Source organism: Heloderma suspectum, chromosome 11, assembly GCF_057233095.1.
Source record: "Heloderma suspectum isolate Gila_16-S chromosome 11, 16-S_ref, whole genome shotgun sequence".
Classification (NCBI taxonomy): Eukaryota; Metazoa; Chordata; class Lepidosauria; order Squamata; family Helodermatidae; genus Heloderma; species Heloderma suspectum.
Window position 1 is genome coordinate 27,175,990 of NC_139468.1, and position 26,556 is coordinate 27,202,545.

The following is a 26,556-nucleotide window of genomic DNA, read 5'->3' on the forward strand; positions in this document are numbered from 1 at the left end:
ACCCTCTTCATAGAACAATCCCTTAGTACACTCCTGTTGCTTCTCCCTGCTGTACAGGGGATAGCAATTCAGTGCTGTTCTTTAGACCACCTTTACCTCTTAACATGACTATTGTATACAGCAAAGGTCCTAGCAGTCCAAATACTGTAACCGGCTGCGGTCTTAACCCAGATTCTGTAAATGCTATTTTGTATATTTAGAGAATCTAACTCTTCCTCATAACCATGAAGGTTAGAAATATGCATAAAAGTTAGATAATAGAAATGTTCAGGATTCCACTCAAGTTGCTGCTGTCCCTCGCGTTAGAGGCTGTTCCCCACTCTGAGGTTGCCGTTTTACAAACAGTACTGGAAATCTGTACAAGGCAAAACACTATGCCAACACTTGCACCATATTAAAATGTTTGTTTCTTCGCCTGTAGGTACAGAAAGAATCATCCATGCAGCTGGGGACAGACTTGGCTCACCTAAGATGCACAGTGACTTCAGCACTAATGGCATATTGGAACAATCCTTGCAGATGGAGGCTGCTGAAGGAAGTATTAGAAATGGGGAGGAACCCAGGGACTTGGTGCATGCACCCTTACCATCCACTTGGAGGCGCTCTTCACTGTCTAGTGCAAACATCTTGGTGGCAGAAGACCTTCGCCAGAAGGAGGCCGATTTTCTGTCCAGAGCTGGCCTAGTCCAGGAAACATCCCTGTCACTGAGCGTAGCTCCTCTTCTGAAATCCCGTAAGGAGCTGTACAGGGCTGGCTTGAACATTGTTCCTGGGCCATCCTGTCCTGAAATCATTGATGTCAGGAAAAACCCACTCTAGGCAGTAGCTTCTAATAAGCGTGGGAGTAGTGGGTATTGCTGGCAGAAAATATAAAATGTGTTACTGCAAGACCACTTCAAATAGTCAGTATTGGCTGCTTAATGTATTCCTAGAGTTAACAAGCCTTTTTGTATGAGCTGCTTTGGCTTTAGTCTTAATTTTCATACATCTGCCTCTTGTGTGATGCTGGGAGACCAAGAGCAAGCACATCAGGCTTTTTCCTCTTCAGTTCTGGTACCTCTTACAGGAAAAACCACTACCTCTGGCAAAAGTCCTTCCCCTTTCAGAAGGTGGGAAACAATTTGGACTGTGTCATATATGAAATATATGCTAGGAAATGTAAATAAAATAGACTTTTATACTGTAATTTCTAATAAACCAGAACAATATTTGGTAAGTTAGTCTGGCATATTTTTATGTCCCCACACTCTTCAGAGAACTTGATTACAGCCGAACCAAAACAGTATTATTTTTATCCTCTCTCTCCTTGTACTAATTAAGTACTACACTGTGACCAATACAGCTTTAGAGGATATGTGGATGCTAGTTACATTCAGTAAACTTTGGAATTTTGAGTTATTAGCTTAGAATCCTTAGCTAGACTTTAAGCAAATGTAGTTGCATATGTTTCATGTGCTGTCATTGCAAGGAAGGGTGGGAATTGGATTTTTGGTTAGTGCATAAGCAAGAGTCTGGCTCCCCCCATCTGTAGCCAGCACAAATACAGTAATCTTGGTCCCTTTAAAAACAAGCAACTTATTAAAGTAAATTTATTTATTTTACAAAAGAATTATTTAGAAGTGGTCATTTTCACCTGCTCCCAATATTTACATCCTTAGCTGTTGAAACCTTGGAAGGGCCATTCCCTGGCACAGTCCCATTTAATAGGTTGGAGGCTGAGGACAGCTTTTCGCTGTTGCCAATAACACATTACCACCTCTCTTTCTTGGTTTTGAGTAAAATGTTTCCAGTGCTAGAATCTCAGCTGTGAGTTCATGAGCAAGACACTCCTCTGTGGTGGCTGGCCATATCTTGATTGTAATTTAAAAATTGTCCCCAAACAGCTTTGTCAACCAGCTCAAAATGTTCTCACAGTGCTGCTCTACAGTTCAGCAAAGCAGCTTTTTCCGTGAGTAGGTCCTGCTAATGGAACGCCGTCTCGTGGCCTCACTGTGAAATGGGGAGAAGTCTTCACTTCCAGTGCCAAACACATCGGAGTCATCTCCTGTGTGGGAAACAGAGTGTATGAAAGGCAGGTTCAAGTAAGCTCCTTAACTCAGGAGGATTTCTGTTTGTCTCAAGAGAACAGAACGTTAAAGGCTGCCAAAAGTTATCCAGCCATTGGGCTGCAGCAAAAGGAGGGAAGGGAAGCAGGGCCACTTCATCAGCTCAGCTGAGATACAAGCAACTTCTGGCTTCTCCTCTCCTTGAACTGTTTCTATTCCAGCTGGTCATTATAAGAACTGCTGTAGCTAAGAACTTGGGCCCAAGTTTGCTTTTTTCTTCCCCCACCCCTCTCAATCCCTTTCCATGTCATCCCTCTGACTAAGCTTAATGGCAAGGGCTGTCTTCTTACTGATCTGAGAGCCTTTTTCAGCTGAAGAGAAGGGCAAGAATTCTTCAAATAAACAGTTTCTTTTGAAAACCAGAATGGAGGCCTGTTACACAATACAATTCCCAGATCCTTTATGTGCCTTCAGGGAGCTCTTCTAAGAGCATATCCACTATCATAAGTGTGGGGAATCTGGTTCATTAAGCTTTTTTAAAAAAACAACTCCAGGCTTCTCTTAAGCACTGTTTAAATTGCAAGGGCTTTTACCTGTGGGACACTTCCTCAGAGATGAGGTGTGGCCTTGATAGAGCAATGGAGACTGTGTCAGGGCCCGAAGACCACTAGCAGAAATGGTGCTCTTCCCTGAAGACTCAGGTGGAGTCAATCCTGGGGGAGAGAAAACAGGAGATAAGAGATTAAAGGTATTGCATCTAACATTGCATGCCTAATGATTACCTCTGCCAAAGGGCTCTCGTTTATTTTCGAGAGTCTTGGTTGTGTTGTGTAACTAGGGAATACAGTAAAATGTTCTATCTAAGACTGCTCCTCCTAACTCCTATTTATTAAATTCACAGAATCAAAAGTGGAAGAGATCAAAGGCCAAATGGTTCCATGCTTCTCAAAAAGGCATGTCCACTATGTCACAATTGATCAAGTGTTTCTGCAGGAAGGAAAAGCTGTTTTTAAACCAAGCCTTGATGTGTGGGTAGGCAGTCCTAGAAGCAGTAAAGGGAAAATTCACAGTGTTTTGTCAGGTCCTTTTATTTTCCTACTTCCCATTCGTATTGACCTCCCTCAGCCCCTCTCAGCATCTCTGATTTCATTCCAAAAGTACCTGAAAAGCTGAAAATCTCCTCCTCCAGGATCATCCTGTTTGAGGACACTTCCCCTTTTCTGATGCTCAGCAGTTCAGTTGAGTAGAAAGCTTCACCTGGATTTTCTCTCTTTGGGCAGGACCTTTTCACATCCTCACTAGTTTCCTCCTCTGGAGACATGTGCTCAAAGGTCCTTTTCCTGAATTTCAATCCAGAAGTCCCTCTACAGATGCTCTCATCTCCACTGGCCTCTACATCACTGCCAGGCGACTGTTCTTGAAGCCTATACACTCCTTCAAGTTCAAATTCCCCCAGGAGCAGTGCTTTGTTTTTGCTGAAGCGTGCAGAAGTTCCAATTTCCCCTGCAGCACGGGCTGGCATTTCTCCAACAGCGTCTACATGTCTCTCGCTTCTGCTACAGGCAACAACAGCTCTTTTCTTCCGTGGCCAGTCTCTGATCACTTCAGGGGTAACTTTTCCTTTGTGTTTTGGAGATGGTGTCCAGGTTATGGCAACATTACCCTGGGACGGGGAAGTAGTGGAGGAGGTGCAGTGAGTTGGCGTGTATGACTGGCAAATATAGGTCTGCCCACTACCCCCAAACTTCCCAGGGGTACTGTGGGCAGAGCGAATACAGGATGGCGAGTTGGATGCAGGCTCTAATTTCCCCAAGTGCCTACCACACCAGGTCACAGAAAGATCCCCCAGAGCAATGTCATTTTCCTCTCCCTGGGGTTTTCCAGGCTCTGCATGAGACTGCAGTTCCAGAGCTGATCCAGATGCGACCCTTTTGATGCGGAGCTTCGGCAAGCCAGACGCTTGCATCTCTAGCTCAACCTCATAGGTCGGTGGACTATTTGCTAAAGGCAGTGTATGAATAGGAGAAGTGAACATGGCCATCTTCTTAGGGTTCCCTAGCCGTGCTGCAGCCTCCCGCTGCCTTCTGTCTGGGGTGCAACGCAATGCGTAGGCACAAGAGCCAGACTTTGGGGTTGCAAGCAAAGAAGCCTGGTCACGTCTGGGAGGGCTCTGGAAGAGTGGATGTGGCAAACCTTTGGCCTTCTCTCCTAGTAAAACTCTACTTTGTGAAATCTCTGGGCTTTGTTCTACTTGAGAGCTACCTGTAATGGACTTGTTGACTAGAGAGGAAGTATCTAGCCGCTCACACACCACTACAGCATCTGGGATACACACACTGTCTTTAGTGGGGAACTTAGGAGATGGGTATCTTTCTAAACCCTTCTTACTTGGGGTCATCACTGCAATTGTTTGTTCATGCCTCTGCACCAAGAAGATGCTCTCTGTATTCCCAGGTTTGCAGAATGGACTAGTTTTAGCAGAAAGAGCTGTGCTGCCCCTAAACCGACACTCCTCATTCTTTTCGTACAGGTTTAAGTGCTCTTCAGGCATGCAAGACGAGGATTTGAGGGCTTTTGCTGGGGAGATATGTATAACACTCTGATGACTCAAAGGAGACTTTTTGGGTGTGCAAGGCTGCCTGCCCAGTTCTCGAGTCCTAGGAGAGGGGAGTCTGCATGTTGCTATAGCAATTAAGGACAGATTACAAGGTGGAGAGTTAACATCAACTGGCAAGCCAGAATCAGCCTGTGGAGAAAAGGCCTCCGTAAGCCTGGCACTCTTTGGATGTGAAGACAGCCCTGAAAGTGCACCTCCAAATAACGTGGGTGTTTCTTCTGACAGCAGAGAGTCCAACTCCAATGATAAAGGCTCCAGGTATGTAAGTCTTTCTGCCTCAAGGGTCTGTTTCTGAGCAGAAGCTGGAGAAGCCATATTCTGGGCAACTCTCAAGGAACGCCTTGGGGACTGCAGTTCTGAGAGTGAATTTCCCCTCCAATTCAATGGGAATGGAGTAGTTGTCACAGACAGGATTGCTGCTGAATCAGAACCGCCTGCAGGTGAAGCAAATACATCATCAAGCACTTCATCCATTGCCTGCTTTCCTAGAGTTTGCAGCTGGGCCACCTTGGGAGGGGAAGAAAACCTTTCCTTTGGCAAAGCTGTCTTTGCCAAATGATCTTCTTTCTTTTTGATGGATTCAGGCAAGGATGTGCTCTTCTGCCTACAAGGGGAGAAGAGATTTCCCAAATGCTTAGCTGCGGTGTGCTTTAGGGCTGGAGTTTTCTGGGGGGTCTGCTGTTGCTTCTCTTGAATCCGAGGAGATCTTCTTAGAGTGTTGTTGGGGGGACTTAAGAGTCTCTGGGAAAACCTGAGAGGACTTTTTCTTGGTGTCTGTGGAAGAAGAGTGAAAATGCATCACAACTCCCAGATAAGAATAGAAGAACAGAATAAATTATGTACCAACAGCTTAATGCCATTTGTAGTTATGAAATCACCAACTAAAGGCATCACATATTTTAAGCTATATGCTATAAGTGAGAGCTTAAAAGGCAGATAGACCAGACACAAGTAGATATGATACAGACAGACACATCAAGATAATTTTACCTGATAAACAGGCTCATTAGAGGTGAGGGATTTTCTTCTTGTTCTGGGCAAATCCATCTCCCCAAAACTCAACACATCAACAACTGCTCCAAAGAGAAGGCTCTTGGGGGACGGGATGGCTTTTTTAACTGGAGGAGATGCCAAGCCTATAAACAAAAAGGTAGCAATTCAGACTGGCACAGAGAGGCAGTAGTTGCTGTACTCTCAAACTGTTAGGGCACTGTGCTGGCTACCCGCATTTTGTATCTCAAATTAGAATATGGGGAAAGACTTTAGTATGGTTGAACTAGTAACCGAGAACAAAACAGTTCTAGCTAGTAAGTGACTGACCAGATCTATATGTTTACAAGAGTCCCAGGTCAGGAAACATGGGTCTCTACTGACCAGTGACCAAGTGTCAGGGGAGTGTGTGATTCCTGGCAAAAGTGGCAGCGGGGGGGGGGGGGGGGGCTTAATACTGCCCCCCGCCCAGTTTATAGCAAACTGTTCAGAACTCTAGGCTATTTTAGGAGGGGGGGAGGAAGGAATCACATGGGGAAAGAAGCATGCAGGATAAGATTACAGTTGCCCCATATCTGCCACTTCTCGTCTTTGAATTGCCCCCCCCCCCCCCGCTGTTTTAAAGCTGTTCAGCAGAGATCCAGGGTCTCTAACATTGGCCTACAATACCACTACAGTAAATGCCTAGGCTTCTAGAAGGAAGAAAATTAGGTAGAATTAGGACACAGGTACTAATGAGACACTCTTCTTCCATACCAATCCACACATCACTGAGCTCATCTGAGGCTCTTTGCCAGGTATCTTGGAGGGCATGGGAAATGAACCAAGATCTCCAGACCAGAATACACCCTCACCCAAATGGCTTCTTTTTGGCTAGACAACATTTGTTGATAGAAAAAAATATACAAGGGAGCTTGACCATCCAGGAGATGTAGTTTAATATCTACTTTGCCTCCGACTAAAGAGACTTCAGGCAGTCTTGTAATCCTTGAAACACCAAACATTCCCCCACTTTCATACCTATTAAATCTTCTTGATCTCCTGGGGCTTCTAGAGATACAGAATGCACTTGCTGTAATTTCCTCTTATTAGGATGTAAAGAGTGGAAAGAACCAGAGAGTGTTCTATCCAGCAACAGCTGCTTGATCCGTGGGCTTCTTCTTAAGCCACCTATTAGGAAGCAAGAACGGGGGCGGGTTCAGTCTGTGACATTGATAAAAGGACTGAAGACTAGAACTAAACTCCAACAAAACAGTACTTAAAACTTGGAAAAGACTATCAGAAGAAATCTTTGCTTTCACAATCATAATTTGATGGTAGGCCAAACCCGATGTAATAATAATGACATTGATAGATTTCTTGCCACCTTCCATTCCATTGACAAAAGAATTTCAGTTAGTCAAATCATCAACATCTCTCAAATTTTGAAGTCATCTATGTTGTGTCATTTTATGTTTTAATATTTTTTTGTTTTTGTAAGATCTAATTATGGTGTTTTATTGACTATTACATCTATTTGGAAGGATAATCTATTCTGAAAGGCGGTTTAAAAATCCATTAGACAAACAAATATGCAGCAAGGGAACTCGAGTTACTTCAAATACCTACAGGTTATGTTTTTTTCAGGAGATTCTTCCACGATGCCAACTTCAGATCCAGGATCTGAACACCTGTGAAGGAGAGTGTTTTAGATTCAGCAGAATGGCAACAAAGCATCTGGTATAGAAAGCTTAAAAAAAGAGTTCCATTTTCTATCAAAGTAACATCAGTAAGCAGCCTGATGAACAAATCTGGTCCCTTCACTCACCGGCCTTTAATCTGTTTATGCAACAGCCTTCTGGAGATCTGCTTGTGCAATGGTGTTTCTGCTACCCTCTTGGTCAGTAGCTTGTGACTGCCTGAAAGAGATAAAAGAGTAAGGTTTCCCCCTCTCTGTAGTCCTTCCACTGGCAGGCAAAGATGTTTTAATTCAGGCAGGCCTTTGTCATTTAAGTTGTTGAAAGGGGTATATAATTGGTTGGGTGCCATTTATTTCTTTTATTGTTGTATTTGTAATTGTGTTTTTATTTTTGTGTTTTTATTTGTTTTGTTTTAAGATTAAAAACAATCTGTATTTTATTGTTAGATGCTTTGAGTACTTTTTCGGCAGAAATGAAGGATATAAGGTAGAGCTTTACAAGGCAGGAAGCCTGCACAATGACCTGTACTGAGCAAGCTGGGTGGAAATATATTCAGCAATTCATCGCTTAGCCCAAGTTTAGAAAGCAAGTGCTCTTTCAGAATTAAATCTGCATTGCAAACTGCCTCTTCTCACTGACGTTATAACAAGTCACCTCTAAATTCAGCCAGACTATCAAACTTTCCTGTCACATCACTTTAAGAAAAAACAATCCTTTGCTTGTTCTAGGGCAGAAAGCCCTGACAGGGAGCATCTTCTTTGCTATGTCCATCCCAGAACAAAAAGAAGGGGACTGGGCATGTCACCTGCCCTCGGCCCATGAGCCCCATGCCTCTTTTCCCTGGGGCTGCAGGGAGTCTCTTCAGTCTCTGTGAAGGTTTGAGGCCTGCAGAGGCAAGGAAAAGGGTTAGGCCTAGAGGGTTTTTTTTGGGGGGGGGGTATCCATGAGAGGAGTAATTTCACTTCCCCCGTTAAGTTTCAGTTTCATTTCCCCAATTAAGTTTCATTTCTTCAGGTTTGAAACAGTGCCTTCAGTTTTGAGGGAGGAGGGTATATAGAGAGCAAGAGAACCAGTAAGAGCAGAGTCGGGGAGACCAGAGCCTGAAGAGAGAGCAGGAAGAAGCAGCCTGGAGAAGATGAAGTACAGCTAGGGTAAAGGAACTTGTGTTTTGCAACTTCTATTTTCTCTTAATGCCTTTTATATCACTCAGCTCTATTGTGTAAATTCCTTTGGTTGCGATTTGCTTGCTTTACTTTACCAGTAAATGGTTGTGGTTAAACCCTGTGTCAACCACCCCACACCTACAGCCTAAGCACCATGTTATTGAAAAGGGGAAGGTAAAAGAAGGTGGGACTCTTAAGGAGGCAAGAGATCCTTAAGGAGTTGCTCAGGGGGTCCAGGTCGTAGGAGGAATCCTGATAGGCTCCACTCTGTTGCTCATATCCACTGCGGCCACATTGCCTAGCCTTCTGTACTTTTCCCTTTCCATCACCACCACCACCATACTTAAGACACTTCGAGTTGTAAATGTCTCCCATGGCCCTCATAAGATTTTTGGGCCAAGATCACACCCCAAAATCTAGTAAAGGTCTTCCTCTGGATGCAACTGGACAAGAAGTTATAACATTCCCCCATGTCTTGTTAGAGGCTCATGTCCATCTCCAGTCAAAGCAGCATCTTGCACTTTGCCTCTCTGGACCCACCCCACCCCTTAACTGCATTATACTGCAAGGCCTGAAGTAACTGCTTATGGTCATTCAGTCATCTCAGAGTGTAAGGCTGCAGAATGGATGCTTTAGGTGAGGAGGTTCTCTGGGGAAGAAACACTTAGAAAGGAGTGAACATACTTGTTTTAAAGAAAAAGGCAATCAATACATGATCCAGAATTGAAGAACAGTACTAATCAGCAAAGCTCTCATTTAAACAGGTATTCCAACAGAGTTCATCTCTCACCTCTAGTGCCCTCATTAGATTGGCTGTGTTTGTGTTTTAGACTTTCCAAAGCTGATACTGACTGGCTTCTCGGAATCTTTGTTAGGGATTTTTTGTTTGGAGAAAGCATTGCTTCATTGAAGAGGTTCCTTCGCACCTTTGTCACTTCTGAAAGCATCAGAAAAGCAGAGAGAGGACTTCTTCACATAAGGAAGACAAAACTAGCATGGCAGAGAAAATAAACCCTTTCTAAACAGCTTAAAATCCTATTAGTTCTGTTCATAAGAACAGAACTTTTATATAGGTCAGATTTTATTTATACTCAACTACTGAGCCTTTAAAAAATCCTGGACATACGGAGAGCTGGCATTATATGAAATTAAGAGATCTAGAATATGCACCACACAGAACTTGCATGCACCTACTACTATTGATTTGAACCACATGTTTTGCAGAATGCCATGGGAATGTCACTATTAACAAATGAATTCCCTTTGCCTCCTCAGTATTCCAGCAATATGTTTTACATACATTTCAGTTTCACAATTCACACCCTCTCTCACCAAATAAAGTTTGCAGATTAAATTCATAGGTATATTGGGCAGAGCACTTCCACCAGACATAGGGAAGGACTGGAGATAGATTTCATGGTCTTCTCAGATTAAAAGAGGAAGGTTCTGTAAAAGTCAGTTATTCCCAACCTCCTGGGTCTGAATTAAGGTTTTTTTATGCCATGAATGACTGTTGGCCAGGAGAGGGTGTATGTGTGCTTAGATCATTCTATCCTTCAGTGTTTAGCTGGAAGGCAACAATCTCCTTTTTTTAAAGCATGGACACACCTCAAACATGCCAAGATTGATTTCTACTGCTTCCCCTTCAGTCCATTAAGTTAATGTCAGAAGAGACAGAAAGAAAAGCATTTTAAAAGAGGCTCTTCAAAGGATTGGTTTGACTCTGGGACCACCTGGAACCTTGTATCCCCATAATTCTAAACAGCCACCATCTAGTTCTCCAATTAGTGAAAGAAAGGAGGGCCTACCTTGCACTGCCATTTTCTGTGCAGCTTGTGCTGATTTCACATCAAGGCACACATGAGAGCTGTCCTGAATTATTAGAATATGGTATTAGAAAGACTGCAAAATTATTCTTATTTATAGGCCTTAATTGGAAAACTCATGCTCAAAGCCATTTATATGGAAAGGAGTTCCAGACTCCACTGAAAATAGAATCAGTAGAACTTCCTTCCAGGTTAAAGGGCTTAACATCACAATCTCAGAATGACTGTTCTACATGTAGCAGAGCAGCAAACAAGCACAAGGGTTTTATAGCTGCTACACACATTTTCTGGCATGATGGGCTATTTCAGTTCTTCAAAAAGGTCTTGCAACCCATTTGCTCCCCAGAAAAAGATTTACCGTTCTAGTACGGTTCCTGGGTACTTGAGGAATCTCTATTTGGCGTAAGTTCTGCGATGATTCTGTCACACTTCGATGTCTGGCTAACGTATTCTTTCTAGAAGCACAAGAAAACATTTTAAGCATACCACAAAGAAGCAATTACATTTGAACTATGATTTTAAAAAGTCAGGCTTTTGAGTGGCCACTCTGAAAAAAAGTTGGCTATTTTTTAACATGCACTGAACTGATATTTTCACACGCTCCCCTCAAGCTGTTCCAACGCTAACTGTAAACCCACTGGGTTTGAATTGTATCAGCTCTATGTTTTGTACAGTAACTAGAAAATATTGCTTCTAAGTAGATGTTAGATAATAATATGGAATCAAAGGAACTGGAAAGAACCCAAAGATATCCCATGTTTTTTACACTTGCCACATCAGCTTGTCTGCAATGGAAGCCCAGGCACTAGCATTCCAGTTCTGGGACACATTTTAAGACACTGGCCAGGTCTGCTGGCCCTTCAAATACACGCTACCAACGTGTATTACACATTACAAAAATGTGTATTACAGACATACACAAAATACACACACACACACACACACACACACACACACACGAGGTCAGTAGTGGCAAGCAAGCTGTCTTTCAGAAAAGCTTATCCATTATGATTGATGATCTCTTGGAGATACTCCTGATAAGCTTTCAAGAAATCCCAGGACTCTCTAAAAGGTAGTTTGAAAACCACTGATTTTCTACAGGGTGTGTGTACTTGTGTGAGTGAGAGAGAAATTTTCCAAAACCCATCTTTTTATTGGTGTTTTGTATTTTACTGTATTGATTTCATGTTGCACATTGCCTTGAAATTAATAGGATGAAGGGTGGTATAGCAATGTTAAAATAAATACATCTGCTCTGTACTGATTTACTGAAAACCTAAACACAGAAGATTCAAGAGTAAAAACCATACACATATGCCCCGGTATAAGTTTAATTCAATACTATTTACTCCCTTCTCTGAAATACAACCACCTTTTCTTGGCAGATCTAGTGCGCAGTTCTTCCAGCTGATCTGCATCAGTGTTTAAGGAAGCTGTTCTGGAAACTGGAACAGAGGCTGTGGAAGCAGGAAGGGATGAAGTATGGCTCTCCTGACCTAGGGAATCATCGCTGAAGAAGTCTGCTGGAAGGGCAGAGGCCAGCTTTGGAGGAATCTGTGTCCCCAGACTGTAGTACAAGTCTCCAAGGGTCTTTGGCATAGATTCCATATACCTAGAGACAGCATAACAAGAGTATGCGTTGCACATAGTATTACCGAGGGATTTCAAATTTTGTGTGATTTTACCATCAGATTCTGTACCCTGGTTTACCATTAAACCTGCAAAACGTTAGTCTCGAAGTATGCCTATGTTTTAAGTGGAATTTTATTTATTTAAAATATGTATATACCGCTCTTCGTTAACAAATGCCAGGGCAGTGTAAAAAATTCATTAAAACAATTAAAATGGAAATAAACTCCACAATGAAACAGGAAGTAAGCCAGACATTAAAATCAGCAAACGTTTGGTCAAGCAAATAGGTTTTTAACAGGCACCAAAACACCATCAGGGCTGGAGCCTGTCATACTGCAGCGGGGAGAGAATTCCAGAGGCAGGGAAACTGGAAAGGCCCTCCCCCTGGTTGCCATCACATATACATGCGCAGGCACTGAAACAACCAGGAGGCCCAGAACGGTAGATCTCAATGTACAGACAGGTTGATATAGGAGAAGGCACTCCTTCAGGTAACCTGGTCCCAAGTTAAGGACCTTATATGTCAACAACATCACCTTGAATTTGGTCTAGTAACTTCTTGTCACCCAGCACAGTTCTCTGAGCAAAGAGAGCTGCTTGCAGTTGGCTGTGATCCTACAGTAACCTAACCAGCGAATTCTAATCTAGCTGCAGTTTCCAGACTTAATTTCCAAGGAAACACCACATACAGCGCATTGCAGTAATCCAATCTTGAGGTTACCAATGTGGCCTGATCACTGTGCCCAGACTATCCCTATCCAGGAACTGCCATAGCCGGTATACCAATCAAAGCTGGTAAACCATCAGGATGGTTGTGGGAATTCTGGAAAATGTAGAAGTCTGCCATAAAAACTATCAGAAGTCTCGTTCACTCAATTACCTGGTACGCACATAAAGGACAACTCATGCTGCTTCCTGCCCACTCACTGCTTCAGTTTCATTTCCACTGTTGTAAACAACCCATTTCTGTTTTTGTAAACAACCCCTGGAGCATTCCTGGGTCATTGGTCATGTTGTGTGAACCCAGAACTTGGTTGTTGAGGGGGCAACAACCCAGAGTTTTGATCCAATAACAACCCATGGGTTAAAACTCTGGGTTGTTTCCCCCTCAACAACCCAGAGTTCTAGGTTCGCATGTCACAATGAACAACCCAGGAACAGGGAGTTCCTGGGTTGTTTGCAAAAGTGGAAATGAAACGGAAGCAGTGAGCAGGCAAGAGGCAGCTTGCTTGCTCCTGTGCAGTCCCAACTATGCATTGTTTAATCAGTAGCTGGTCATCGTATGCAAACCAGGTCACTAAATTATCACCTCTGTAAAACACCACCCTAATTATCAAGCCTCCAACAAACCCAACTGAGTTATGCTTGCCTCATTTGGGGATTTAGCCCAGCCAGAAAGCCTTCCCACAACTAGGTCTCCAATTTAGCAGTTGAAATCCATGCCTTTTGTGGATTAACAGTGCAATTCTATGCATGTTTAGTCAAAAGCAAGTCCCAATGAATTTAATGAGGTTTAGTCAGATAAGTGTGCACAAGATTGCAGTCCATGTCCTCAAAATTGTGAGTAGAAATGCTTATAGTGAAGCTCAGTATTCTAAAAGATGTGAGCTGCTGCAAATCTGAATCTTGGCAAGTCAATAAAGCAACATCACAGCTCTAGCAAGTAATATTACTAAGGAAGTGCTCTCTGGGCTGTATTTTGTAACTTTAAAAAAATGCACAAAAGCAGCCAAATTGGCCAGCTTCAGGAAAAAAAGAAGTATCCCCAGCTATTTATTTCAATACAGTGACAGATTTTTTTGTAATATTGCTTGGTTTTTACCATTTTATCAAAGATTGTTTTAAAGCTATTTTTTTTACCTTTCTGCCCATGTTATTTTGATTCCAATTCAGAAAGGCTATAATAAGCTTAACAACCATAAATGTAAAAAGCAAGCAAGTCAGACAAACAGCTCTTAACCTAGCAGCCCACAACATTCAACCAAATTCCACATTAATAACCATGCTGCTCTCCAGCCCTCCGGACAATAATATCTGTACTATTTCCCCCCCACACACCATGTTCACTGTTTTGTAAATGAAAAATTAAATTTTGCCAACACATGAAAGCACTTACGTTTCTACAACTTCTTCCAAAAACCTGGTGAGGTATCCTGGGTCTTTAGTCAAGCACAAAATCCGCAGCATCTCTGTCATCTGCAACACAGTTGTGTGGAGAAAAGTAGTTCAAGGTCAGTGACACAGAGACCTCAAGTTGCTGTTAAGAGCAGCTGAGATACGTCACCTTCTCTATTAGAATTCTGTTTTCTACTTCTGGAACCCAGAGCCCAGACTTATTTATCTACCTCTTCCACAAGCTGTTCCATTTCATCTGTGTTGTTTTGGAAAGAAGAGCACTGCAAGCACATTTCCAGGCGCAAATATACTTGAAGCTGGCACCTATTAAAAAAGAAAGAGGGTGGGTGGGAGAGAAGTTATTCCCTGTTGCTAATTTTACATAATCTGCTCTGAGCAGCAGGAACACCTGGGAAGATGCCGCCGAAAAACATTTCCACCCTGTTTAGCGGAGATACATCTTGCAGCCTTCTCCTTGGTGTCCCCCATATTGTAGAATTACCTCTCCCTAGAAATCCGACAGGAACTATGGTGCAAGTGTTCCACTGGTTGGTAAAAATGTATCTCTTCATGTGGGCATTCCTGGACATTGATTTTTAGTACCAGCCTACTCTATTATTGAATTTTGGATACATGTTGTATTTTATTGTAGCAGCTTTATTTTGTAAATCGCCTTGTCATCTTTTGTGATGAAAGGTAGTCTATAAATAATTTTATTAAATAAATTTTCCCCCAGAGCCTTCCTTTTTGGGGAGCAGAGCCAGAGGCCATATGATACTGCTATCTGATACCACTGACAACAACTAGTACTCTGGATGAGGGCAATATCATCTGCCTGTTAAGAGTCTATTATTGTGAATCATTAAGGTTGAAAAGCAGTATACAAATACTGAAAAATAAAGTATCTTTCAGAAAGTTATTTACATGTTAGGTATTTCAGGCTGGCCTGCATCACTACATAAAAAAAGCTATCCACCTTAAAAATAAGACAAGAATGGTTAATAGCTATTTTGTAGGAAAAGATTCACTAGCAAATTCCTCCATTATTGCACAAGCGAATTCCATAAAACAACCTTAGCACTACAGCAGTGTATTCCACAACAAACAAAACAAACTATTTTGGAAACAACATATGCGCCTCGTACTCTTTGACTTTGAGTTCCTTATTAGGATCATGGCCAAACTGTTGCCGGAGAGCTTTGCTGGTCTTCAGGAGGCTGCTTCGGATTGTATCCATACAGGCTGCCTGTAGACACAAAATTAGAGGGATGTCACACGCACACACACACACAGAGTGAGGACACACAGCAACTCCAGAAGTAACCACTGAAATGCTCACGCAGTTGTATGGTTCAATTGCAAGAGCAAAAGAAAACATTTCTTAGAATGACCAATGACAATGAAATATTAAGGAGCAACTGGATTAAGATGGAAGAGATTTTTCTATCTTTCTTTGGAACACACTAAGCAAATATTTTATTAGAAAGAAACTGAGAATGTTCCCTGCGAAACACGCTCTCTCAGGCAGAGAGGACTAAATTCTACCTCTACCATTTACAGTGCAATCTTATACATGCCTACTCAGAAGTAAGCCCCACTGAGTTCAATGGGACTTACTCAAATGTGTATGAGTTTGCAGTCTTAACATCTTTTTACTGCCAGTTGTGCTAAGTGCCTTTCAGAAATGTGATACAAGTATTTCATATTCACGTCCTGTAGACCAGCCCTTCTCAACCTGGTGCCTTCCAGATGCTTTGGGCTCCCAAAATTTGTGACCACTGACCATGCTGATGGGAGTTGAAGTCCAAAACATCTGAAGGGTACCAGTTTGGGGAAGGCTGCTGCAGACAGCGACCCATACAGGTCCAATCAATGTTACTGTAAGTTCATTTCGTGTTGACAGGACTGTAGTCAAGACAGGGTCACTGAAAAACAAGAGGAGCAGTATCAGTAGACTTAAGGGAAACTCAGGGTTTGCAAAAAAAAAAATGTAGGAAAATCCTAAAATATGGGTGTGTGGAGGAGCCCGAACACAGCTGAATGAGGACCGAACATGCTAATTGGCAACAGACTATTGAGTAAGGGGTGGGAAAGAAGGAATGGAATATTCTGGAATGGCTTGCTGAACTTCACACTACAACATTTTGTTGTAGGTTCTGTTAATATTAATCATAATCATAAATAAAAATAGTATTACCTACACACTCCAAGGAAGTGTTTGTATAACCAAGAACTACAACAGTTTTAACTATGAGGTGCACTGGACAGTGTTTAAATCAACAAAAATATGCACGTGCCATTGCTGGCAAATTTTAGCCCAACAAATATTAATAAAGGTATTATCTTAAACCAGTTTAATGAAAGTGGCAAAGGGTGACTGTAACCTGCTATCTTTGTCTTTGTTTTCTCTTTGCAGATCTGGTTTTGAAAATTAACTTCACAAAACTGAGTGCTTCGGGGTTATAGTTATGGTGACATTTTTTATCCAGCTGATGAAGACCCTTGGGACTGAAACACGTCTGGGACACGGTGATGTGGATTAGTATAACCGACTATATGATAAGTTCAAACCAGGAATGTTAAATATGCTTTTGAACTGTCGATTTTTTGTTTTGGTACAATTTTATATGGCTTGTTATATAATTAAATTCTTATAACTCCTTTTTACACTTTGCATTACAGATTTGTTGTTTTACCTAATTTTATTGAAAAGTATTTAACAGTAGCTCCATCCTACGTTATAAGTCTTCTTAAACCCATTTTGCTTTGTGGGACGTTTTAGCACAAAACAAGGTGTTACATTAAGCACAATTACGTATGTATAATCTAGCTGGCCCTTAACAAACACAATGATTTCCACTAGAGATACAACACACACCAGTAATATTGCTACTATACATGAGGTTCAGTTACAATTCCCACAGTTTATTTCTCTGGATTATATTCTAGGACTGAGCTGAAATTGGGCTTTGCTTTTTGTGAAGCCTTGTGGGCCCTGCAAGAAGGGGTTCCCCATTTTGATGGTTTCAGGGAAAGGGACAGGAAAGAAATGCAAATAGGGGCAAAAAAAGTCATCAGCACAATCCTTCCCAAGCCTTTGCCCAGAGAGATGAACGGATGACTGTTTCATAACTAAAAGCCAATTTTCTTCCTCGGTGGAAGCACTGCTCTTTGAGAGAACTTCAGGACCATCACCCAGAATGGTACATTTCACTGAGAAAAAAGTACCCAACAAAAATTCAACACAGATCAATATGTTTTACACACACAGGTACGTGGAAGGAGCAGCACCAGTGAAGGAAGACCTTACTGGTGCTGCTCCTTGCCCACCAGTGACCACACAGATGAGATCTTTGTAGAGCAATCCTATGCCCCATAGACAGCAGGATATTTCGGTTTCCTGGCTCCAAGCTGCGCTCCCCGCCTCCTCCCTTGCCCCCTCACGCTGGCTGCTGCTACGTGCTCGCAAATGCAAGTTCACAGAGGGTGAAAGGGGCGTTCCTGGGGGACGCGAGGAGGACATGAGGATATTAGCTACCTTCGGTCTCCTTCTCTCCTATTCCCCAAAGCCTCCGCTAAATGGGTGAAATTGCCTGTCTAGCTAAAATGCAGAGCCGGAGGTGCATCACGCCTCCCGCTCTGCACTGGATACTCACCGGCCTCCAAGTTCAGAAGCTTATGAATATCCAGGGTGGATTAGATTGGATTGCACCCTTAGGCACTTACGTATCAACTGACCAGCATTTTTTCTTTAGCTTCCATATCAGCATTCATTAAACTAGAGGTGGGCTACATGTAGGCCAAAGTATCTGGAGGGCCGCAACTCTCATCAGTCCTCACCAGCATAGCCAATGTTGAGGGCTGATGGAAGGTGAAGGGCAAAACATCTGGAAGGCCAGAAATGGCTGATCCCAGCTTTAAATGGTAAAGACATGAAGTTGCCTCATCGTTAAGAACCTGACTCTTCTTAAAATACCAGTAGAAAAGCTCTGTGTAGCAAAGCCAGGTCTGCCTATCCACCTTACCTCATTGGATTTCTGAAATGTATTAACAGCCATCACCATATCCTGGGCACATGCAAACACATTTTCTCCATCGATCACAGCCTTCTGGTAGTTTGTAGTTATGTAGGAAAGCATCTCCTCTTCAGTTCTGAAGCCTGTAAAAACACACACAGAGGTAACTGACAGAAAGCAAGAATTTGGCATAAACACTTCATGCAATCCTGACCCCAAAGAATAGTACTAAACAGTAGTGGCTTATTTTGTAATACATAGCTCTTGCTTTAAAAAGAAGAAGTAGATAACTATTCCAATGTGAGAGCAGTAAAAAACAATTCCAAAGTTACAGGTATCACAGTTACCACCAGAAACACACCTCAGCTCATGGATAGCCCTTGTCTTTATGTCTGGTGCTGGCAGCAGCAAGAAATCCCACAGTTCTACTACCTCATTTAGAACAGTGTCTTCCACTTCCTAAATCAACATTGCCCATTCTCCCTTAACCCTGGAATATTCTAAAACACTTAACTTGACCTCCCTCCTTATCTTTAGATATCCCCGTTACTTTTCCTACGAAGTCTCTTTCTCCTGCACCCTCCAAATACATGATGGGCTGATGACCTCATCTTGCACATACCTATCTTGGTTCTCATTTTCCCCTTTTCTTCCACTTTATCATCCGATCTTCTTGATAACAGCCTTTGGGAAGCCTTCTCGCTGACTGGCAGCTCTCCATCTGGCTGGGACTTTTGAGCCTTTACATTCAGCCTTGCAACATTCAGCATCTGGAGGGAACGAGGCATGGTCTTCATTTTCTGCCTAACAGGGGTCCGGGGAACTCCACCTGCCCAAATCAAAAACATAACCATTACTGGAGTTAGACAGAATCACAGAGGACCACCATCCAATAGACCAGGGGTACTGAACATCAGGCCTGTGGGCCAAATCTGGCCCACTTGGGGTCCCAATCCAACCCCTTCCAGTTTCCCCAGATGCCCATGCCCCCTTTCCCAGGCCCCACCCCCTTCCCCCAATTGTTTGGTGGTTTTCTGGCTTTTGTGCCTTTTCCCATTCAAAAAGGTTGAAATGCCTCTCCTAAGGCTTAGTCAAGGGCAGTAAGAGTTTTAAGCTAAAATATGCTGGTTTATTTGGTATTTTGGCCCTGTCGCTTCTGTTTTTGGCCCCACCCAACATTGGAACACTAGAAAGGTGAACATCCATAGTGTATGCATACGCCGCTTTCTGTGATCTCGCTGATGAGTTGTAGTGGAGAGGTCAGAGGCTTTCCTTTGATAAAATTCTGATAGGCAGTGTGTCAGTTCCATTTCAGGTTTTGGGGCCTCCTCGTCCTCAGTAGCCAGTCCTGCCTCCAGTAATCTGTACAGAGAAAGATTCCTGTCAAAAGAAGATTGACTGACAAAAGCAAAATGCTGCTCCTCTCCACTGTAGACAAGAGCTTGTGGCCAGCTGCATATCTGGCTACTAGTTGGAATTCCTCTTCCCAGAATTATTTAGCTTAGAAGCAGCACCTCATGCAAGTCTTGCGAGCCACTCCAGGCCTTTGGCTCCAAAGCTTTGCCTGAAGAACATATATAAATATAAAGGCCATTTCATTCATGTCAGAATATAAAACTCTGAAAGCATTTTTTAAATGCACTTTAAATTGGATCTGTATTATTAAGGCAGTATGCTTTTGTCCATTACAATTCATAGTTCAGCTTCTCTGGCAGAATTGGGGCTACCGTCACAAGGCACTTGCTGATCCAGCGTATGCTACTGCATCACCCTCTGCAGCCCATGTTAGTACTGACTAGGGATGTTGGAGAAATCCACAACAGAAACAAATGAGTTTGAATTTTCATGAATCCAGCCAGCGGATCCTGCAGCGGACCAGCTCTTCCCCTCCCGGAAGGATTCCATAGACTTGTCGACAGGTTTTCCAACTTTCCTGAATTTTGTGTAAATTCCATTGTAGAAAAATAAGCAAAATTTTAAAAACCCAGCCAAAAATGTGCATTCCTCCCATAGGCTAAAGCATGAAAATGTGTATTTGAGGAATGTGAGCATTTTCACACATGCAAAAATGTGCAAATGTGCATTTGCACAAATGCAGAAACAAAAATAATCTGATTCCGTCTATCAGCAGACTATGGAACGAAAGGCGCCCGACAATCTGTGAAACAGATGGAATGGTTTTAGTACATCCCTAGTCCTGACAAAGTAACAGGGCACCATTACCCAGGTATTTCCCTCCAGCTCCATTCTAATCATCAACTGGTGATTATGGGGATATAGAATGGGGAACCTAGAAGAGTTTCGGCCAAGAAGTGAGCTGCTTTCTCTTCCCAACTATGGGGTCCCAAGGTGCTATTGCCATGACCAAGAGAAGGGCAGAACCAGTTCCCAGCCTGAATCCTCCTTCAGCCTGAAGCAGTGGTCAACTGGAAAGGCACAGCCCTCCCTCATATATCTCTGACTTCACCCAATTAGCCAGAATGTAATAAAGGGGCTGCAAACTGTTAGAAGTTTACTAAGCCTGTGTCTTTTGCAGAGCCACTGGAGACTAGCCATTCATCTCAAAACCAAGGACATGATCTATAACAAGATCATTGTCAAGGCGGGATGATGATTCCATGCATTTTGGTACTGTTGCCTCATTAAGTAGCCTTGGGTTAAATAATCCTTCACCCAAACTTTAGGTGATGCTTGAGTTTTGTAATATTATCCTTAACTTGGAAAGACTGTGTGAAGAAAAAATATTCTAATTGGGCATATCTAATTCAACTGTATTTTAACAGGACCAGCTAATTATGGAGCATCCAGGATCCTAGTTCTGCCCTTCCCTTAATCAAGTTGCCTTTAAAGGTCAAGAAAAAAATATTACCTGAATGATTCCATCAAGTGGGAACTTGCTCCACAGAGGTTTGAAAATGGGTACCAGCTCTCAATCACTGCAGGGCTCCAGGAGTGTGTGCGGGAGAGCTCCTGCTGAGCCCACTCTGGAAATAAAGTTTCTACTCGACCTGTACAGACAGAACAAAAAAGAGAAATACTGAATAATGATCAACAGCTTTAGACCTCCCCACAGTTAAGCTGCCTCCAATTTTACACATATTTCCTTTTAAGGCAGCAGGGCTGTGCCTGTAGCAAAATTATTGATTAGAGCAAAACAAAGGTTCAAATCTGGGCATCACAAACGTTTGACACATTTTGCTTCTCAAAGCTGCATTAGGTTTGAAAGGCAGGGCACCAATGTTTTTAAAGCTGTGTTGAGAAACCTGAGATTCCTTGGAAACTTATTAAGGGTTTCCCCAGCTTCTGCCAACCTAGCAGTTCGAAAGCAAGAAATTGCAAGTAGATAAATAGGTACCGCCTCAGCGGGAAAGGTAACAGCGTTCCGTGCACCTCGGTGTCCAGTCATGCCGGCCACATGACCACGGAAGCGTCTTCGGACAGCGCTGGCTCTTCGGCTTAGAAACGGGGATGAGCACCGCACCCTAGAGTCGGACACGACTGGTTGGGGACACCTTTACCTTTACCTTTAATGAGAAGATCAGCAATGGCAGACAAGCCATCTTGAAAGATGGCTCTCCCCTCATTAGCAATCTTCTCCCGCAGCTGTAGGGGAGTGCTGACCATGCTGTAGGTCACACACTCAATTCAAGCACAGCAACAGAGAAGCCCAGCAGTCTTGGGCATTATCCCTAAGATTCAGACTTTTTTATCTGTATATATAGTCATCAGACCATCACAAAACATTTAACAAAAGATACTAGATATTAATAAAGAGATAAGAGGTTTACATAAAGTCAACTCAACCTCAAATCATATAGAATAAACTTCAAATTCTGGATCTGTAGCTGAAGTAAGTAAAATTATACAAACCCATACAAAATTATATCAAATCACTCATGTTGAGAATCTCCCTGACAAGGCACATCATTCTCCTTTAAGATTTTTCCCTAACATCAATTACTGTAGCTAGAAAACATGCACTCTTTGCATTTAGATTACAGTTCCATGGCCATATCTCCCCAAATATCTCTCTAAAATCTGATCCAAATATTGCTTCCTTTGTACATTATACAAAGGACAATACATACAAAATCGTCCACCCATTTTGAACCACAAGCACAGGTACACTCAGAATTTGTCCTATTCCTCTATCTCCTTCCAACACAGCTGACAGCATCAGATTTAAATCAAGCTTTGGTAAAGGTCATCCTATCTATAAGTATCTGCAAACCCTTTGCCATACATGAGAGTTCATCAACAGATGAAACAACATGAGAGGGGTTCCCTGGAGAAGTTTATAAACCCCAGTTCTAAACAAACAAACAAGCAAACTTACCAGGACTTGTAAGATAACCTTCCAAGTCACCAACAACTTGATTTAGCACACCGCTCACAATTTCTGGGACGCTGAAGTCATCATCTTTGGAAACGTTCCCTTCCACAGCTGTTTGAAAGATGGCTCTCTCAACTTCAGCGGCTCTCTTAGCACAGAGAAGAGAAAGAACTGCAGCAGAGTCAGAGATGGGGGAGATAATCCCAGTACAGGGAGAACAGGCTCCAGTTGGAGACACTTCAACAACCTGTCCAAAAGAAAAAGAGTGGGGGATTAGATACAGAGACCAATCCTACTTCAGGAAAGTTAACGCTACTTGCTCAGGGAAATTTAGGAGCTCAGAGACACATCAGGACAATCTGGTGCATGTTCACTCAAAAGCCAGCCCAACTGAGATAATTTGGACTCGCTTCCCAGTATGTGCATAGGATTGCAGTCTAAATATTCATTAACTGTAAAATTTAGGAGCTCAGAGACACATCAGGACAATCCGGTGCATGTTCACTCAAAAGCCAGCCCAACTGAGATAATTTGGACTCGCTTCCCAGTATGTGCATAGGATTGCAGTCTAAATATTCATTAACTGTAAAAGGCTACTCAGTTCAAAATCTGCTGTAGTTATATGAGAATGCTATTAACAGACTCTTTCAGTGCTCTTCCATAAAACACAGATGTTGCTTTGAGCCCCAGAGCTTCACTATTGCTAAAGTATACCAGTGATGGTATTCATTCCTATATGAAGGACAAGTCAAGTATTATTGAGCCCAAGACAGACAGTTATAATTCCTTTAGTTTTTTTTTGAGTTCTGTTATCCACCCAGTCCTCTGCTTGTTCACTCAGAAGTAAGTCCCGCTGAGTACAATGGGTCTTAATTGGAAGTCTGCATGGCGTTGCAGCCAATGTGTTCTTTCATTTTCTGAAAGGCATTTCTTCAGATTAGCAGAAAACAGAGCTGTCACCTGACTTAGGCAGGTAATCATATGAATTTTGATTAACAGGTTAAATTTGCATATGAGTGGAACAATAGTTTAAACACAAAAGGGACCCTTAAGGCTAAACACACATCTTCATAGGTCCCAGCAGGCAACATCATAGAAGAGACATTCCCTCTCAAGAGAGAAGGGGGAATGGGAATGCCTCCTTTAAGATGAACGTAAGAAGAGCCATGCAGGATCAGACCAAGGGTCCATCTAGTCCAGCATTCCAGCTGCCTGTGGGAAACCCTCAAGTAGGACATGAGTGCAATAGCACCCTCCTGCTCATGTTCCCCAACGAGTGGTGTACACGGGCATACTGCCTCTGATACTGCAGGCGGCATATAGTCATCAGGACTAGTAGCCATTGATAGACTTATCCTCCATGTATTTGTCTAATCTTCTTTTAAAGCCATCCAAAGATGGCACCTGCTACCTACAGTTTTGGTAAGTTTAAAATTAACTTTTAAAAAAATGTTGCCCTTGATCTAGCACCTATTTAGTTCATCAAAAAAGTGTTCAAACCAATTGACTAGACATCTTAGCCCTAATAGAAAAGTGAAATATGAAGTTGCCCAAAGCATTTTACTTGTTACCAAAGAACTCAGAGAAGAACTCATATTTTCTCAGGATTTGCAGACCAGAAAACATAGAAGAGTGCTTATGAGAGATGAACAGAATGCTGAACAGTAAGGGGGATGAGAGAGTGGTGCTAAATTGTATGATTTAGCTCCATGCCTGAAGCCAAGGAAGGGGCAAGTCTGGCTAGTGCGGGAGATCCCCTGGAAATCCAACCTATGTACTACTGAACTCCTGAGAAGGGTGGGTTATAAATAAAAACAGATACTGAAAACTTGTTAGCTCTTTGTAACTGGATGAGAGAGCTTATTTAGGACAAAAAGGGACACATACCACATGTAATCCTTGGGCCAGGATGCATTTTGCAAACTGCTGAAACAAAGAAGTATCTTGACCCAACAGCCCTGGTGGTGTAGTCCGCAGTACCCAGCTCTCTGAACGGAAGCTCCCAGCATGTACTGCATTCCAGCCTGTCAAAGTGCCTTTAAGAGAAATATTGAGTGGACTTTTGAAGCACCTCTGGCTCACTGTTAGAGGCTCCAAGATCACAGCACAGCTCTGTGCTTTTTCTGCTCCTGTTCAAGGTAAAAACACCAATGTTGAGGTTTAAGAGAAGCTTTTACAACGAAGAACAAACAGGTAACTGAACCAGAAAATAATGATGGATTAGGAAACTGGGAACTCAGTGACCATGGAAAGATCAAGAGCTTTGTATTTTGTTTACCAGGCTGGGGAACACAGAAGTAAATAAACTCACCCTCATATGTAGGAATAGCTTCTTATCTGTCCCAGGTAAACATTTGTTAATCTAGCATTACCATCTCCCCAAAGGTTTTTATATTTGCTATCTCCCATATAAGAAAGATGTTGTAAGCAATAACTTACATATTTAGGTAACGGATTAACTATCTCACATCTACGTTAAGAAGCCAAGTTTCAGAGCACAACTTCATTTTTTCTATTAGGCTTGTGAAAGCAGGGCTGGCTCCAGGATTGAGGGGCCTGGGCAAAGCATCCACTGGTGGGCCCCCTCCTTTGTCAGTAGGCTCCGGAAGGCCTACCCAGTCACCATGGCAGCACTTCAAGCAGGGCTGGGAGGCTAGGTCTAGCCACCTTTTCAGTTTCCCACAATTCCTCAGAGAAATGTTAAGTTGGGGCATTGTGGGAAACTTAAAAAGTTGCTAGATCCGGCCTCCTGGTGCTGCTCGGAGTACAGGGTCAGGAAAAAAAAAACTAGGGGGACCTGAGGCAGGCATCAGCAGTGAGCCCTGCTAGGGATGGGTGAGAAATTCGCCATTAAGGTTTTTGAGGTTTTTTTTTAAAAAAAAACAATTTACCTAAGCATCACCTCCCAGAACCTAACACAATTTGCAATCAGAAATCCACACATTTCTGGGTACGTTGCACAAAAGACAAAACAGACCGTGGGTTATGTGAGGGTTGTTTAACCCTCACAGAACCCATACTCTGCAGGTTCACATGACACGGCAACCCCTGAACGGGGGTTAGATACGCAGCCTGGCGCCCACAGGCATCATAGCCCATCATGGGAGCCGCAGCCTGTCACCCAAACCCAGTCACAGACTGTGCATGCTCAAATTTCCGAACTTAACAGCAAATGTGTAATCCACTGGTTCAGGTAGTTAAAAAGGTAAGCATTATGAATGGGCGAGGTTTGACCAGCGAGCAGACTAATTACGAAATTTGGCCACATCACTACTCATGACTAACTTAAGTCCCATCAGTTTCAATGGGTCCACTCTAAATATAACCAGGTCTGGATCCAACACATTCTATTTTAATTTCACATTTTTTAAATTCTCTTAGCTGACTAGAGAACACATGTTATTGGACAGCTGATACAAATACAGTAAATAATGCTATTTTGAAATTTTAATTTCAGTAAGCCTTGAAATTTATAAATAGTTTGAAAGTACAAGAAATTAAACCTCCTTTTCACAGCAGCTAGACTAGATATACAGATGGGGGAAGAATTCCTTACAGGCTGTAACTACATATTACTTTTATTACCGTCAGCCTGGAGGAATAACACCCCTTCCTGATGAGGGAAGGACACTTGTAATGCAGAAGGCAAGGAAAGCAGGCAGTTCAAAGTTGAATCGAAAGGCAAGATTGTAGTCCATGGTGTGAATAGTAGCTCAGAGGACCTGGACTCCATAGGAGAAGCAGGAGTGGCCCCTGTTCTGTAGTGATTTAAACACTGAACTAAAATCTCAGATGGCAAAATGGTGCCTCCCAAGAGGTGCATCAGTTCAACCAACATCCAGTAGCCAACATGATCTGGAGATTCAAGAAGCTGAAACAAGACAAAAGAAAGGCTCAGGTGAGTAATACCAGTAAGCTGATCAAAATAAAGGTTAGTAGTGTTGTGTCTACAACATGAGGGAATCTCTATAATAAAAGTGAATATTATGGCCTGAGAAATTCCAATTACTCTATTTGTTATTCAATATAACTTGGCATACATGAAAAAAATTCTCAATACTGTTTAATATTGTGCATAAATTACACAATGGAAAATTAATAAAGATTAGCTAAAAAATAGTGCTTGTGCATTTGACTCCG

At 42.5% G+C, this 26,556-nt stretch overlaps 2 protein-coding genes across 7 annotated transcripts in view; one reads left to right on the forward strand and one right to left on the reverse strand.

Annotated features, from left to right (window-relative positions):
* Positions 1 to 1,602, forward strand: part of KIF7 (kinesin family member 7) — a 32,361-nt gene extending 30,759 nt beyond the window's left edge. For 2 of the 5 annotated variants that reach the window (XR_014785394.1, XR_014785396.1), the window contains one exon: positions 422 to 1,219. Coding sequence is in view for 2 of the 5 variants with exons in the window: in XM_084817295.1 (XP_084673421.1) it covers positions 422 to 819 (398 nt within the window). In the remaining 3 variants the exon portion in view is untranslated. Of the gene's footprint in view, positions 1 to 421 lie in introns of all 5 variants that reach the window. The other 3 variants (XM_084817295.1, XM_084817296.1, XR_014785395.1) reach the window with 2 other exon arrangements.
* Positions 1,557 to 26,556, reverse strand: part of TICRR (TOPBP1 interacting checkpoint and replication regulator) — a 30,456-nt gene continuing 5,456 nt past the window's right edge. For both annotated transcript variants that reach the window (XM_084817294.1, XM_084817293.1), the window contains 21 exons: positions 26,002 to 26,287; positions 24,304 to 24,545; positions 22,420 to 22,663; positions 20,953 to 21,091; positions 19,303 to 19,445; positions 18,706 to 18,912; positions 18,093 to 18,226; positions 15,213 to 15,313; positions 14,298 to 14,391; positions 14,069 to 14,148; positions 11,693 to 11,932; positions 10,679 to 10,775; positions 10,303 to 10,366; positions 9,285 to 9,431; positions 7,460 to 7,550; positions 7,261 to 7,322; positions 6,673 to 6,822; positions 5,653 to 5,798; positions 3,207 to 5,436; positions 2,639 to 2,758; positions 1,557 to 2,044 (listed from right to left, as the gene is read on the reverse strand). In XM_084817294.1, the coding sequence (XP_084673420.1) occupies positions 1,929 to 2,044; positions 2,639 to 2,758; positions 3,207 to 5,436; positions 5,653 to 5,798; positions 6,673 to 6,822; positions 7,261 to 7,322; positions 7,460 to 7,550; positions 9,285 to 9,431; positions 10,303 to 10,366; positions 10,679 to 10,775; positions 11,693 to 11,932; positions 14,069 to 14,148; positions 14,298 to 14,391; positions 15,213 to 15,313; positions 18,093 to 18,226; positions 18,706 to 18,912; positions 19,303 to 19,445; positions 20,953 to 21,091; positions 22,420 to 22,663; positions 24,304 to 24,545; positions 26,002 to 26,287 (5,133 nt within the window). In that variant the 3' untranslated portion in view covers positions 1,557 to 1,928. The remainder of the gene's footprint in view (positions 2,045 to 2,638; positions 2,759 to 3,206; positions 5,437 to 5,652; positions 5,799 to 6,672; positions 6,823 to 7,260; positions 7,323 to 7,459; positions 7,551 to 9,284; positions 9,432 to 10,302; positions 10,367 to 10,678; positions 10,776 to 11,692; positions 11,933 to 14,068; positions 14,149 to 14,297; positions 14,392 to 15,212; positions 15,314 to 18,092; positions 18,227 to 18,705; positions 18,913 to 19,302; positions 19,446 to 20,952; positions 21,092 to 22,419; positions 22,664 to 24,303; positions 24,546 to 26,001; positions 26,288 to 26,556) is intronic.